Source organism: Vombatus ursinus, unplaced genomic scaffold, assembly GCF_900497805.2.
Source record: "Vombatus ursinus unplaced genomic scaffold, bare-nosed wombat genome assembly UNPS02000749.1, whole genome shotgun sequence".
Classification (NCBI taxonomy): domain Eukaryota; kingdom Metazoa; phylum Chordata; class Mammalia; order Diprotodontia; family Vombatidae; genus Vombatus; species Vombatus ursinus.
The window spans coordinates 23,545,920-23,561,046 of NW_020940527.1; the positions used below are offsets into that span (position 1 = coordinate 23,545,920).

At 42.7% G+C, this 15,127-nt stretch overlaps 1 protein-coding gene across 1 annotated transcript in view; it reads right to left on the minus strand.

Moving 5' to 3' along the window:
• Positions 1-5,007: 5,007 nt before the first annotated feature.
• ENTPD7 (ectonucleoside triphosphate diphosphohydrolase 7) overlaps positions 5,008-15,127 on the minus strand; it is a 38,040-nt gene continuing 27,920 nt past the window's right edge. The window contains exons 10-12 of the mRNA XM_027860476.1: positions 10,120-10,205; positions 9,615-9,776; positions 5,008-9,159 (exon numbers count right to left, since the gene is read on the minus strand). Of these exons, the coding sequence (XP_027716277.1) occupies positions 8,928-9,159; positions 9,615-9,776; positions 10,120-10,205 (480 nt within the window). The 3' untranslated portion in view covers positions 5,008-8,927. The remainder of the gene's footprint in view (positions 9,160-9,614; positions 9,777-10,119; positions 10,206-15,127) is intronic.

The window sequence follows — 15,127 nt, forward strand, 5'->3', positions numbered from 1 at the left end:
TTTGTACAAAAATATTTATAGCAGCTCTTTTTGTGGGGGCTAAGAGTTAGAAATTGAGGGGATGCCCATCAATTGGGGAATGGCTGAACCAGCTATGGTATATGATTGTAATGGAATATTACTGTGCTATAAGAAATGATGAGCAGGCTAATTTCAACTTGGGAAGATTTACATGAACTGATGCAAAGTGAAGTGAGCAGAACCAGGAGAACATTGTACACAGTAACAGCAATATTGTACAGTGAAGATGTGAATGACTTAGCTATTCTCAGCAACACAATAATTGGAGACATTCCCAAAGGACTCATGATGAAAAATGCTATCTGCCTCCAGAGAAAGAACTGATGTTTGAATACAGACCGAAGCATACTGTTTTTCACTTTTTTTTTGTTTGAGTCTTCTTGCACAAAATGCCTACTGTGGAAATGTTTTACATGATCAAATGTGTGTAACCAGATTGCTTACCATCTCAGGGAGGGGGGAAAGGAAGGAAGGATAGAATTTGGAACTCAAAACTTTAAAAAAAAGAGAAGTTAAAACTTGTTTTTACACGTAATTGGGGAAAAAAATAAAATATTATTTTAAAAGATGCTGATTCTGATACAGTCTTATGGTATATGGGGAAACAAAATGTGAAGTATTGGTTAAGAAACTTCTTCTCAAGCTGTTCCTTTGCCCTCAGTGGTCACTCTGTTTTCTGGTCCTCCAGAGAAGTAGCCTCTATCATTGATGTTTCCCTTTCTGGCACACAACCTCAGTCCTGTTGTTTCATTCCGCCGGGGCTCTCCTGGCTGAGCTGCCTATGATAGGTCAGTCATGGAAAAGGCAAAAGCTAACTGACTCAAAGTCAGGACATGTGGCAGTATGACTTTGGGCAAGTCACCCAGCCCCATGAAGCTCTAGGTCTTAAAATGAGAAGATTTTACTAAACGATATCAAAAGTCCCTTCTAATTTAAAATTCTGTGTATGCGTCCAGAAAAGCACACTACTAACATATTGTCTGGCTGATGTATTACCTTAGATAATGATGCTTTAGCCCAAGTAAAGTGGTAAGATTTTTAGTCAAGGGGGCTGGGTAGAGGTTCCTTAAAGAGTAAAGGATTCTGCCCACATCACAGTTTTCCCAAGAGCCAGCTGTGCACACGCTCCCCTACGGACATATTTCAAGACTAAACCAGAATCCTAGGGCTAGGGCCTGAACCTGGGATTTCACTGGTGCAGGGGAAACCTGGTGTGGAACTTCCCTCCACCAGTGGTACAATGTCATGGTACAGAGGTCAGCATCTTCTCTGCACCTTACTGCCTTGGGTGCCTAGAACACTGAGAAGTAATGTGACTCACCCAGGGTCACATGGGCAGTGGAGGTTAGAGGCAGGACCCCTTCAGGCCTTCCTGGCTGCAAAGCTTTCAGCTTTGTCATGTGGAGTCAAAATCTTAACAGTGAGAATTTTGGCACTGTCCAGTCCCCCCACCCCAGATGCCCAAGTGCTGAAGAGGACAGAGCCTAATGGATGTGTTGGTTGATGGAGGAGCACCGACTGGTTCTAGGCAGTTTGGAGCCTTTGTTTACCCAGTCTCTTCATTTTACAGATAAGGAAACTAAGAGCCAGAGAGGGGAAGGGGCTGGCAAGGCTAAGGCCATAGTTTGTGGCAAAACCAGGCCTAGAGCCAGTGTCCTGACATGACTGCCGCTGTGTTCTCACATTTGTTTGGTTCATGAGCGGGCTTTAACACCATGCTCCTCTATTTCTGACTTCTTCCCGCCTTTCCTCCTGCAGTGGTTGGGCTTTCCCTCCTTTCCTCGAGATTGTCCTGTTTTCGGGGTGTGTGTGCACAGGATGGTACAGAGGGAAGGGCGTGGCTTCCAGGTGGGAGGCCTAGGTTCCTTTAAGAGCTGATGCTTGCCACTCACATCACCACGGCAAAACTGCTTTTCTGTCCTGGGTCTCCACGGGTTGGACTAGGGACTCGGGCCCCTTCAGGCACTCTCTGATTGTTCTGCCTTCTGTTTGACCCCTGAAATGACACTGACTTTGCTGTGTTTTTTCCATTTGCTTAGAGCCTACATCTCCACTAGAATCTATCATTTCCTTACTTAAAAAGCATTTACTGTTCTGATCAATTCTGTATTATTTTAAGTTGTTTTGTTTTTCACCTAGGTTTTACAGTTGTCACTGTGAGTAGTTCTTTGTAGGACTCTTCTCTCTGATATTTTAGCTGCCTTCCCTTAGCCCAAACACTTTGGGTACCTTCTTTACCCATCCAGATTTTGTGCCAGAAATCTAGAGGTAGTTTATCACTTGGTTAATTATGAAGCCCCTATAGCAGAGCCAAATACCTTATTTCAAGGGCTTAGAAATGCCTGTAGCGGCTAGCCTCCAAGGAGCTAACAAACCTTACTTGTGACTATTCCAAGAATGGAACAGGTGAAGGGTCTGTGACTACGTGGGGGAGAAGGAAGGTGTCAGTTTTCTAACTGACGTGACCTTGATCTTGCAGGCCCCTGGCCCAGCCTTCTGTCCCACCTACCCCCGTAGAAATGGAGGCCACTGAACTCTGTGGAAGGATCCCTGGTGGTGCATTATCTACATTCAGGCCAAGCAGGGGAGTATTTTGGACTGTGTTTGAAAAGCCTGCCCTGCAGGCCTATACCTCTCAGGAAGCTACCTTTGTAGGAATCAAACAGAAGCGCCTTCTTTGGTGGCAGACTTGGGCCTCATTCATCCCTCAGTGGGCAGAGGGCCGTGGGACACTGCCCCGTTAGTCTGACTGTCCCAAGGGAACACCTGAAGTTAGTGGTAGATGCATTTGGCCTCCTTTATCTTTAATCATTAGCTTAGAGCAGAATTCAGTGGGGACTGCAGGGTCCAAACTACTGAACAGAAATCAGACATGGAGGCAGCTAGGTGGTGCAGTGGATAGAGCACCAGCCCTGGAACATGAGAACCTGAGTTCAAATCCAGTCTCAGACACAACACTCACTAGCTGTGTGACTCTGGGCAAGTCACTTAACCCCAATTGCCTCATAGACGTGGCCCCGGGGTTTGGGGTAGGAAATAGCACGTCCGACATGGAAGGTACCCAAATATCTGAGCAACTGTGGGGACGGGAAAAAGCAAATACTAGAGATACGAAAGAACCTTTTACCCAAGGCCTGGACAAAATATTTGTCACACATGGTGTCAAATGGCATAACAGAAGGCGAGTGCTTTTTGTTTTTTTACTTTGAAAGAAGTTTAATTTTGATATCACTGTACAAATGATTGGACATTAAACAATTTCATAGCAAGCTTGTTTCCATTTAAATTGTTAAATTACATAAGATTTATAAGAAACCACTTGTATAAATATAAAAACTGGAGTCAGTAGAAAAACCACTACCATAAAGGCAAACTGCTGACAAATTGTCCCACCTTCCATTTGCACAAGTGGGGCCCCATATCTGGAATGTGCTCTCCCCTTCACACTCCCTGGCTTCTTTCAAACCAGTCCAGGTAGCCCTTCCCTGACCTCCTTCCCCATCTCACTCATTAGCCCTCTGTCTTTGAAATTACTTGACACATATTTCCTATTTACTCATGTACATATATTCTACTCACCAGATGTAAACTCCGTGAGGGGAAGGAAAAATCATTTTTTAATTACCTTAGTAAGAGCTTACTGAATGGAATTCTGTTTGTATAAACTGAAAGGTACTCTTTTTGCTTCAGGTATCCAGAAGAGTATTCCAACTATAATGGCCAGTGTGAAGTGATGGGAATTTTATGCTTTATTCTTTTGTCTTGCCCCTTCTGGAGGAGATTTTTGAGCCGTAAACAGACAGGAGGTGACCTCTGTTATTACAGTTTGAGGATATCCGATTGTGAGTTTAGCACAGTAGGGAAGAAATGACCCAAAGAGGACATAAAAATCCTAGACTTAGACTCAGAAGGCCTGAGTTTGAATCCTCAACTCAATACTAGTTATGTAACCACAATTAAGTCATTTAGCCCCTCTGACCTTCACTTTCCTCCTCTGTAATATGGGTATAATATCCATTTTTATAAAGAAAGCACTTTAAAAAGTTAGCTGTCATGATAAAAATGGACTTTGCTGTGGAGGAAAACCATGAGCTGGAGCAGAGGCAAAAGAAAAGCACTAGCTGTCTATCTAAGCAGGGCAGATCCACTTTCTAAGCCCAAGAAGAGACTGGGCTCAAAAAGGTGAAATCCAGGTTAGACTTGAGAATGGTGTAAGCAAAACAAAAACAGAAGCATAGAAGGCTAGAGTTGGAAGGGGTTGGCCCTGGAATCATTTAGAGATGGCTGAACAGTTCCACAGGCAGCGGTGACTCCCCTGCGGTCACACAATGAGTTAACAGGAAAATGGACTAAAACCCCAGGCCCCTGACTTACAGAGCAATGCATCAGCCTTACTGGGCTGCCCCTCATCTGTTGGTCATTGTTTTTCATGGTATAATCAATAGGTCTTCATGAAATGCATGGCAAATTTAAGTATAAAATGAACCGCAATTTTTGGCTTTCAAGAACTGATTTTAGCAGCATTTTTGGATAATACAAAAGCCTTACAGACTCAAGTATTTGGCCACAAATGGCAATAAAATGAGAATGCAGTAGAGACTAACTCTAAGTGGAATTCTAAGCCTCAACTGTAGCTACTGCCACCTTATTTTTTAATCCAATTGAAATTAAGCTAAGTGACATAACAGACATATTTGCACAAATGGAGGGAATCAGACAACTCTAAACCTGCTTGCCAAGAGACTAAAGGCAGCAAAAAAGAAAGCTATTACTGGAAGTTTAGACACCTGCAATAATAATCCAATTGCTTAATGTTTTTGTTGTTGCTGTTCAGTTGTGTCTGACTCTTTGTGACCCCATTTGGGGTTTCCTTGGCAAAGGCACTGGAGTAGTTTATGATTTCCTTCTCCAGCTCATTTTACAAATGAGGAAACCGAGGCAAACAGGGTTAAGTAATTTGCCCAGGGTCACCCAGCTAGTAAATGTCCAAGGCTGGATTTGAACATGAGTCTTCATGATTCCAAGCCCAGTGCTCCATCCAGTGTAACATCTAGCTGCCCAATTGCTTAATGAGGTAGAGCTTATTATCCATTTAGTCCTTCGATAATTTGGAATGTGACTAGCCTGGAAACACCTTGGATGATGCTGTTGGCTGAATGAATTACTGAGTATAAAGGCAGGCAAATTTTAAAAATACATGCCTACTATTACCTCAATTAGAGAATCATGAAACTGACTGAGAAGAGCAGAAGCCAGTATGTGAGTTTTAGCTAAACACTGCTAATACTCTTATTTGTTAGTAATGAAAATTATTCAGATGTGAGCAAAGCAGTCAAATGCATAGCAAAGGTAATTGTAGGCATTGAGGTATTCCTGGAAGGTGGTAAACATACACCAGAATATATTATGCAAATGATACTGTTATAATCAACTCTTGGAGCAGGGCATGTCAATATATTTATTCTGCTGGAATTGCCTGTAACAATTACTGTTAGAAATGATGTCTTCCCTATCATCTTAAGGGATTAGTATCTAAAAGCAGCAAAGTGGCTCTTCCCCCAGCCCTCCCACTTGCTTAAGTTCTCAAACGTTTTGATCTGTGGACTAAAGGCCCATGAAATTAGGTCATTGGTATTAATGATGTCAGCAAAGGCTGACACTATGTAAGTAAATGACTATATTCCCAAAACCTCCCCCCTTGGGAAGCAGGCCCACCAGGAGGGCCTAGGTTCATAATGGCAGCGTGACCCCAGGCAAATCTCTAAACTTCTCTGTTCTTTGGACAGCATTCTAGTCTGAGTTGTAGAGAAAGTGCTGAGGTTTACTGGTAGAGGGAAGTTTCTTCCTCCAGGGATTCCCCATAAAAATGAAATGTCTGGTCCAGTCTCTATCCTTATAACATCTAATGGGCCACACTTTAAGAAATACTTCCCAAGAATCCTCAAAGTGAATTAGAGTAAAGGCAGGGTTGGAGTAAGACGAACACTTTCAGAGGATACTTAACAAGCAAATCTAAAATCTTTCAGACCCTTTAAAAACCCTTTTCTTGGCCCAAAAGCAGAGTTAGTAGAAGTAAGGACATGTGTGAGGGGTTAACAGTTAACTGCTTGAGCCTGTATTATGTCAAACTACTGAATATTCACCTTTTTTTCCTGCTTCACCAAGGAATGAATATATAGACAAAGGTTGAAGAGCAAAAGGATACATTGCATTTAATTATTCCAAATAAAAATCTGTTGTCCTGAGATAAGGAAAATGTCATTACAATTTTTCTTACGAGGAAATGTAATGGGATTTGACCTGAATCAGTAACAGCAGAGATCATATTAAAATTTGCAAGGGAAAAAAACATTCAATTTGATCTTTCTCTTCATGGGGAGAAAAATTCCAATTACGGATACCCAAGCAGAAAAAAAAATGCAAAAAGACTGAAAGATTGTGGTGGGGGGATGAGATTACGGAAGCTAAACTGAACTATGCAAATCACAATTACGAACAAGTCCTAAGAAGGTAACAAGTACAGCTCTTCTGTTGTCAGGGAAGTGATGTTCTTTGTGATTCTAAAAAGACATCATCTGGAAGCTGACAAAGGGAGAACAGAAGAAGCAAAGGAATGAAATGCAAGATAAAATGCCAATAGCAAATACTAAGTGTCTTTGGTAGTTTTAAGAGATAACATTTAGATATCTTCCTTCCATGTTTCCATACAATTTAAGGGTAATAACTTACTTGAGATTGAGAATATAATTGGTCCCAGACCTTGTAATTAAAAAACACATATTCAAAAAAATCCAAAAACCATTTCCAATAATTCAATAATATGAAAGATAATTTACACAAAAAACATGATAAAATATACTTAACCTAAGGAATGATCACAGTGAAGAGTATTAACTACACACAAGGAAGTGCTTTCGTGTATTTAACAACTCTTTCTTCCTTCTGTACCCTTCACCCCCAAATACTTTCCCTATCGAATGTGGTTTATTGGCAGTTGATTCGAAAGCTTTTGTTTAGTTGTCTTCTTGAAGTCAGCATTCCAAACATTTGGAGGCCAAGGCAGGAAAAGAAAATTGGAACTGGATTGGTGCCAGGTCACTGCCCCACCCCCACCCCCAACATATTTGTATGTTTTTAAATGTCAACCAAACATGTTTTTACTTTAAAATATGAAAGCAGAAAAATGGGGAAAAAAAAGACAAAATTGGGATAAAGTAGTCATATAGGCCTAATGTAGTATAGGAACATTTTCAAAGACAGCTATGGAATCTCCATATTGAATTCATTTAATATTTCCCTGAAAGAAATTCAGAGATGTTTGTCCTTCCCTAATAACTCAAAAATCAGTTTGAGACCTGGCTGGAACCGTTTCATCTCCAGTTCTCACCAAGCACGTATGTATATTTCCACCTTGTTTAATTTACAGATCTTTTCTTTACTCATGCTAAGTGAAGAGGGGACCAAGACAAAATTATGGAAAGGAAAAGTCAGAGTGGCTTATGGGGGGATGATCAAAAGTCAAAAAAGAGGTTTTATAAAAACTAAGGGGGAAAAATCATCAAAGGTTGTTGCAAGAATAGAAAAACCAAAAGCACCTAACTAAGGAGGGTAGATGAAATAGTAATTGTTCCACGACATCCCATAAAGGCTGGTCCCTTTGGCCCTAACAGTCTAGTCTAATTATTGCTACCCTGTTCTCTCTCTTTACTCACAAAATGTTGATGGAGATGAGGGAGAAATGCGTTTTAAAGTTATCAAACTGGCCAGATCAGACTGATTCCTACCTGGAACTCTGCTTGCCTCAGAAATTCTCAAAGGCAAAAACTATCAACAACTTTTTAAAAAACTTGACTTTTATTGCCTTTTTCCCAGAATTCTGCTATTTCTTTTCCTTTCTACACGAACATATACATCCCTTCTGACACTATTCATCTATCTTGGCAATGAAATGAAGTGGCAAATTAGAACCCAGACATACAGGCTCAGAAAAAATGGGCTTGGGGAACAGGAATCCTAATTAAAAAAACAGACAAAACCCAAGGACCCTGCTCTGTCACAGCTTCCAGAGTCCTTTAAGCATATGTAAGGCTCAATAAGCAAAAATAATGCCTAGATTTAGTCCTGGGGTGGGGAACCTGCAACCTCCGGGCCACATGTGGCATTGAGGCCACAGGTTCCCCACCCCTGCTCTAGCTTTTTCTGCAAATTGATATGGAAAAAACTGATCCATGCCAAGCATACAGGAACAAAAGTCTTCAATGGAGCCCTTAGAGCAGACATATTCCATTTAAGTCACGTTAGCAGCAAGCCATGGCCAGAGCCTTAGGCTACCCCATGAGAGCTTCACTGCCAGGTAAAAAGAGAATTCATTGGTGTGATTTCAGTTGCCTAGAAGTTCTGCTGGTCCACGGTCACAAAAGATCCTTGGATCATTATTAAAAGCTGTGGATCTCCACATATGAGACTTCTCTGTTACAGAGAAAGAAAAGATTGCCATGCTTCCTAACATCTATTAGGCTTGGTATCAGATGCCTCAAGTTCCAGTATCCTCTTGCCCAATGCCACACTCCTTTCTTTATTGAGGGGAGTGAAAGCTGGGTATAGCTCAAGAATACCATTCCTCCAATACCAAACCCTCCCTGATAAAGGGGTAGAAGCATACCCTGTAGGCATTAGGCAGAGCAAGGCTGAGTGCCCTGTGTTAGACCAGAGTGTCTCAGCAATGTAACTTCACAGATTAGATTATGGCTTCTCGTGGATAGCTGGTCATGAGAAGGTGTGAGAACACAACACAATAATAGCCTCACAGATCATGGAAGCAGCCTCTGAGACAGGCCCAAGATGGGGCCAGGACAGCCTGAGCTTCAGTTCTCTGGTTCTTGAGATGCTTTGGTCCTGGAGCAGCATCATGGTCCCACCTGCACCCCGATGATGGGCACCACGTCTTCAATCCATAGCAGGTCTAAGGGGGCGGAGGCTCTAGCTTGTCGACGGTGAATTCGGCGCAGCCGCAGAAGGTACAGAATGATAGCCAGCAGCACCACCAGGATGCAGGCAAAGAAAAGATAGTGGTTGTACACAAAGGAGAGGCGCAACCAGCCAGTGTGGACCTGCCGGACACCCTCCTGGCGTAGATCCCTAGGGAAACAATGGGAGGTTCAGAAAGACAACATCAGCTTCCTAAAGGTAAAAAATTATTTTGGATTAAACAGACTATCATGCTCCCATTGGAATCACCCAACCTAAATATTGTACAGTGCCAGCTGCAGGCGTTAGAGCTGCTAAGGCTGTTAAGATCAATGACTGGATGCTGGTGCTAGAGGACTCCTCAAGTACTTCCTGACATTTCATACGTTTCAGGCTGAAACAACAGTACAATCTTTCTGCCCATGCTGTGCTCTTTCTTTTCCTTACAGAGTGCACTGAGAGAAGCTGCAAAGGAAGCCCCTCCTAACCAGCCCCTGTACCCAAGCTGTAACAAGCCCCTTTGGCCCGAGTCAAACAGCAGTGTTGGATGGACGACCCTAAATCCACAGTCCCGAGCTCAGGAAGCAGAGAGTGATTTAAACCCCATTAAATGTGCCCAGCTTTACCTGAGTGGTAGGAAACGTGTTTTATACAAAATGGCTCCTAGGGTCCACTGCACCTCCCGGTCATACACCAACTGGGCAGTTTGTAGGTTTGAGTAATTATATGGGAAGTGGAATCCTTCATGGAGGACTTGGTACATCCAGGCTGACTTAAAACACTGATATCTGCAAAGAGAACAGACCTACTCTTCCAATCCCTGCTTTGAATCCCATGCCAGAGAAAAGTGCCTCTCCTTCCCCCCCTTAGCTTTCTTATCTCTGAATGGAGCCCCATCAGAATGGCTCTCCCACTGCCACACACTCCCCCAGTGCTGCCACCCCCATCAAGGGTTTCATCTTCATTTCCCTCCCACTAGTCCAGAATTCCTTTTGATGAGTTCAGGGGTCCCTGAGTCTCCTAGCATATGCTTACTACAAAACGCCCTCACATCCTCCAAAAGAACCAAACACCCCCTTCCACCATTAACCCTCCTGCATAGGATGACATTTGAGGAAATCAATGCCTTACTTAAGTCGGTGTTGGTCAGCATGTGATGAGAAGAGGCCATTCTTGAACCGCTGAGTCAATACTGGCCAGGCCATACTGCAGTAGTCCTAGGATGACAACATAAAGAGGATGTATGACATAAACCAGGAAGGATAAACACTTAAAAGGAGAATTTACAATTCATCCCATTCATATTGACTAGGCTGACAAAAGAAGATGCAGTATGATGAGGTGGGAAAAGCCCAGGACTTAGGAGACCTGGGTGGGAACCCCAGACCTGCCATCTACTCCCTGGGAGCTCTTACCAAGTAATCTGACTTCTCCGTTTCCTTTTCTACAGAGAGAAGACAACAAAGTTTGCCTGAACTACTTCACAGAGTTGATAGGAGGAAAAACACTTTGTAAACCTTACAAAATTGAGTTAATACATTGTGTATACCATGTCTTTTAAGCCCAGAAACAGAAACTGACAAATAACGATGGGGAAGTAGAAGAAGAGGAGAGGAAGGCAATAAACATTTACATAGCACCTACTATGTGCCAGACACCATGCTAAGTGCTTTTTACAAATATTATCTCACCGGATGCCCATCAGCTGGGGAGTGGCTGAGCAAGTTGTGGTATACGAATGTGATGGAATACTATTGTGCTATAAGAAATGATGAACAGGCTGACTTCAGAAAAACCTGGAAAGACTTGTAGGGTCTGATGCTGAGTGAAGTGAGCAGAACCAAGAGAACATTGTACACGATAACAGCCATGTTGTGTGATGACTAATATTGATAAACTTGACCCTTCCCGGCAATACAAGGATCTAAGACGTCTCCAGAGGCCTCGTGATGGAAAACGCCATCCACACCCAAAGAAAGAATGATGGAAGCTGAACTGTTATTTTTTTTCTCTTCTGTTGAGTTCTGTTTCCTCTTTCTGATGGTTCCTCCTATTGGTTTTAATTTCTACTTACAACATCACTAATGTGAAAATATGTTTAATATGAATGTAAATGTATAGCCTACATCAGATTGTGCGCCATCTTAGGGAGGGTGGTGGGGAGGAAGGGGGAGAAAAATTTTAAACTCAAAAGCATATGGAAGTGATTATTGATAAATCAAAATAAATTAATAAAAAAATTAAAAATAAATAAAAACCAAATATTATCTCATTTGATCCTCACAACAACCTTGTAAGGTAGGTAATATTATTATCTCCCTTTTACAGTTGAGCAAACTAAGGCAGACAGAGGTTAAGTAACTTGCCCAGGATCACACAGCTAGTAAATGTCTGAGAGGCAGGTTTTGAACTCAAGTCTTCTTGACTCAAGGCCCAGCACTCTATCCATTGCACCACCAACTTCTTCTGAAAAAGGAATCATGTAAGTACAAAGCACTAAAGTATTTTCCTCATGTTTTTAAAGAGGGAAAAGATACAGGTCCTTCATTTCCATGTTTTCAAATGGGCCAGATTTTTTTCTCCATTGAACTACATAGAATCCATCCCATAATAATGATAGGAGAACTATTCACAATTTTAACTTAATACCAGCTTCCTAATATCCAGAGCCCTCAGTCATGCTTTCCTCTCCATCGCTGCATGAAACCACTTCAACCTGTCTCGAGAGAACCTCTATTCCAAAATGGTACTGGCTTAGGTCTAGGTCAAAGGACTCCATAGTGAGGTTCCTTTTATATGTGACATTCCCAAACAAGGCTAGCCTTCTTCACAACTACACAGAACAGTCATCTTCAGGCTGACCAACTGCTACAACTTTAAGATGAAAAAAAGGTCCCCTGATCTAAATTCCATCACAGCTCATCACTGTGCTCAAATCACAACTCCCTCTAGTCACTGGTTAAATTACTCTTTCTGCAAAGTCAAACACAAGTATCACAGATAGAAAGAGCAACATATTAAGCCATTAGTACCTGATCAAGTAACAATTTATCATAATCCTAGGAGAGAAGGTTGGTATCCTGGAAAAAGCACTGGATTGGTCAAAGCTCCAACACTTAACTAGCTGTGTGCTCTTCAGCAAGCCACTCTTGGGCCTTAATTTCTTTACCTGTAAGATGCGGGGATTGGTCAACATTACCTCTAAGGTCCCTTTCAGCCCTAAATTCTACAAACCTTAGAGAGAAGGAGTACAAGGGGATGGGACCCAAGAATTTTTGTGGTGTTCTTGGGTATGGGGAGTACAGGAGAAGTACTGGAAAAAGAATAAACAAGAGGGCACTGAACAGATGGGGGCAGGGTGCTGGGGAGTGAGAGGGCAGTACTAAAAATTGAAGTGGAAAAGTTGAACATAGATTTCACCTATTTTTACATTCTGCCAAAGGACCAGCCCAGTTCCTTAAAAGTACCTGAGGAAAGAAGGAAAGTGATAGTAGAAAAGTAGGCTGGCTATGAAGAAAAGAGAAAAGTCTACAAGACTTGGCAGGCATTATATCTCCTACTGGTTACTTTCCCTTACCTAGGTTTTCATAGCCCTGCCTCCCCTGTGCCACTTCTACCTATCAAATTGTTTCTTTACTGTTTCCTCTGTTGGACCATCATCTACGACCTGCCCCATATTTGTATGTACAACCCAAGACTGTTCCCGGGCCCTTTTCCCTTCTCTCTCTACCCTTTTCTCTTGGTAATGTCAACATCCCTCATAGGTTCAATTACCATCTATGCAGATGACTCCAAGATTTAAATATCCAACTTCATCTCAGTCCTGATCTCCAGTTCTGTATCACCACCAGACACTGGACATTTCCTCTTGGATATCCCATAGGCATCTCAAACTCAAAGTGTACAAAACAGAATTCATTACCTCTCTCCCTACCCCTATGCCCATCCCCACAAATGTTCCCATTTCTGGGACTGCCCACCATGTTTCCCAAGTTTACAATCTCATAGTCATCCTCAATTCACCTTCTCCTTCACCCTCTCATATCCAATCAGTGGCCCACTACCTTTAGAACATCTCCTGTGTCCATCTCTTTATCTTCATTCACACAGGTACTCATTAATTCAGACCCTTACCACCTTTCACCTACACTATTAAGATAGCTTTTTAATTAGATTCCTGGCTTCTTGTCTTTCCTTTCTCCAATTCATCTTTAACACAGCTGCCAAATCATTCTTTCCAAAGCACAAGTGTGACCACAGCACCCTCCTGTTCAAGAAAACTCAATGGCTTCCTCTTACCACTGGGATAAAATACAGACTCCTCAGCTTGGCATTTAAAGCTCTTTGTAATCTGGCCCCAAGCCACTTTTCCTAGTTGACTGTATTCTGCAATCTACTTGTTGCAATCTACTGGCCTGCTTGTCTGTGAATGTGACACTCCACCCTCTGACTGTGTGCCTTTGCCTATCATCTGTCCCCTATGAGCCCTCAAGCCTAATAATATGTGCCGTCTCCTGCAGGAAAATCTCCTAAGTTGTTAAGTGTGTATACATATGTATGTATTTATGTATGTATAATGTGTGTGTGTACATAAATATACATATATACACACATACATATATCTTTAAATAGTGTATCCTATCCCCTCGCCCCAAGAAGAATTTAGGTTCTGTAACGGCAGGGTCTGTTTTTCATTTTGTCTTTGTATCCCTGGCACAGCTTAACACAGGCATGCTGAACTGAGGAGTCTTTCAGACTCGTACCATGGCCACAAGGGAGAATTCTAGGAAAGTTGGGGCCTTTTTAAAGCTCAGGCCATTGGAAAAGAATTTGACCTTGCCCATATGACACTACATGCAAACACAAATCACAAATGAGAAGGCCCACTGGGAGCAATCCTTCCTGAAGCTGAGGGAGCACGCCCCACACCGCGGTCCACCCCCCCCCCCCCCCCCCCCGCGCGCCCCCCCCCCCCCCCGCGCCCCCCCCCCCCCCCGCCCCAGCCTGGGCAGATCCTCTTCTGATGCTTCATCATGACACCGAGCTGACAATGGGTCACAAAGGCTAAGCCAGGGAAGTATAAGCTGGGGCGGCTCCTCCACCAAGCTGGAAAGGCTTGGATTGTGAGTCTAGCAAAGGCCTGTAGGTCTGCTGTTTACAGACCAGTCGAGCTTAATTTGGATGGCTCCAAGGAAGGAGTTAGGGCCACAGGAATTCTCAAAAGACCAACATTGTAGGTGGGATACACTCTGCATCATTGGAGCAGGGTACAATGCCAACAAAATCCTATATCCCTTAAGTTTTTAAGAGAAAAACTCAACTGGAACCAAAAGAACTTAAAATCTGGACGATAAAGCTGTGAGTTCTGGTAACAATCCAGCAATAGATATCTTCTAATTGAACTACTATGGGCGATTAGGCAATCAGCTTTCACTCATATCTGACTATACATGACCCCATTTGGGGTTTTCTTGGCAGAGATACTAGAGTGGTTTGTCACTTCCTTCTCTAGCCCATCTTACAGATTGAGGAACTGAGGTAAGTGGGGTTAGGTGACCTACCCAAGGTTATAGATGTTAGCAAACGTCAGAGGTGGGAGTTTGATCTCAAACTGGCTTTGTTTTGTTCCTCAGTCAGGTCCAACTTTTCATGACCCCATTTGGGGTTTTCTTGGCAGAGATATTGCCATTTTCTTCCCCAGCTCATTTGATGGATGAGGAAAGTAAGGCAGACAGGGTTAAGTGACTTGCCCAGGGTCACCCAGCTAGGAAGGGTCTGAGGCCAGATTTGAACTTGGGAAGATGAATCTTCCTGACTCCAGGCCCAGAGCCTGACCCACTGTGCCACCTAACCGCTTTTCCAATTGCCTACCATGTTCAAAGTATGGTCATTAAAGAACGGGTCTAAAGCTGGAAACAGCCTCGGAACCATCTAGTTCAATCACCTCATTTTACAGGCAAGGAAACTGAGGCTCAGGGAGGTTAAGTAAGAGAGAGCAAGTGGTAGAAGTACTCTGGGTTCTCAAGAACCCAGTGTTCTCTTGGGCACTGCTGCCTCCCTTTTATAAAGAAAAAAAAAGTTCTCAGCTTTATCATGGTTATGGCATTTTTTTTTCTTTTGAATTGTATCTATTTCTCCC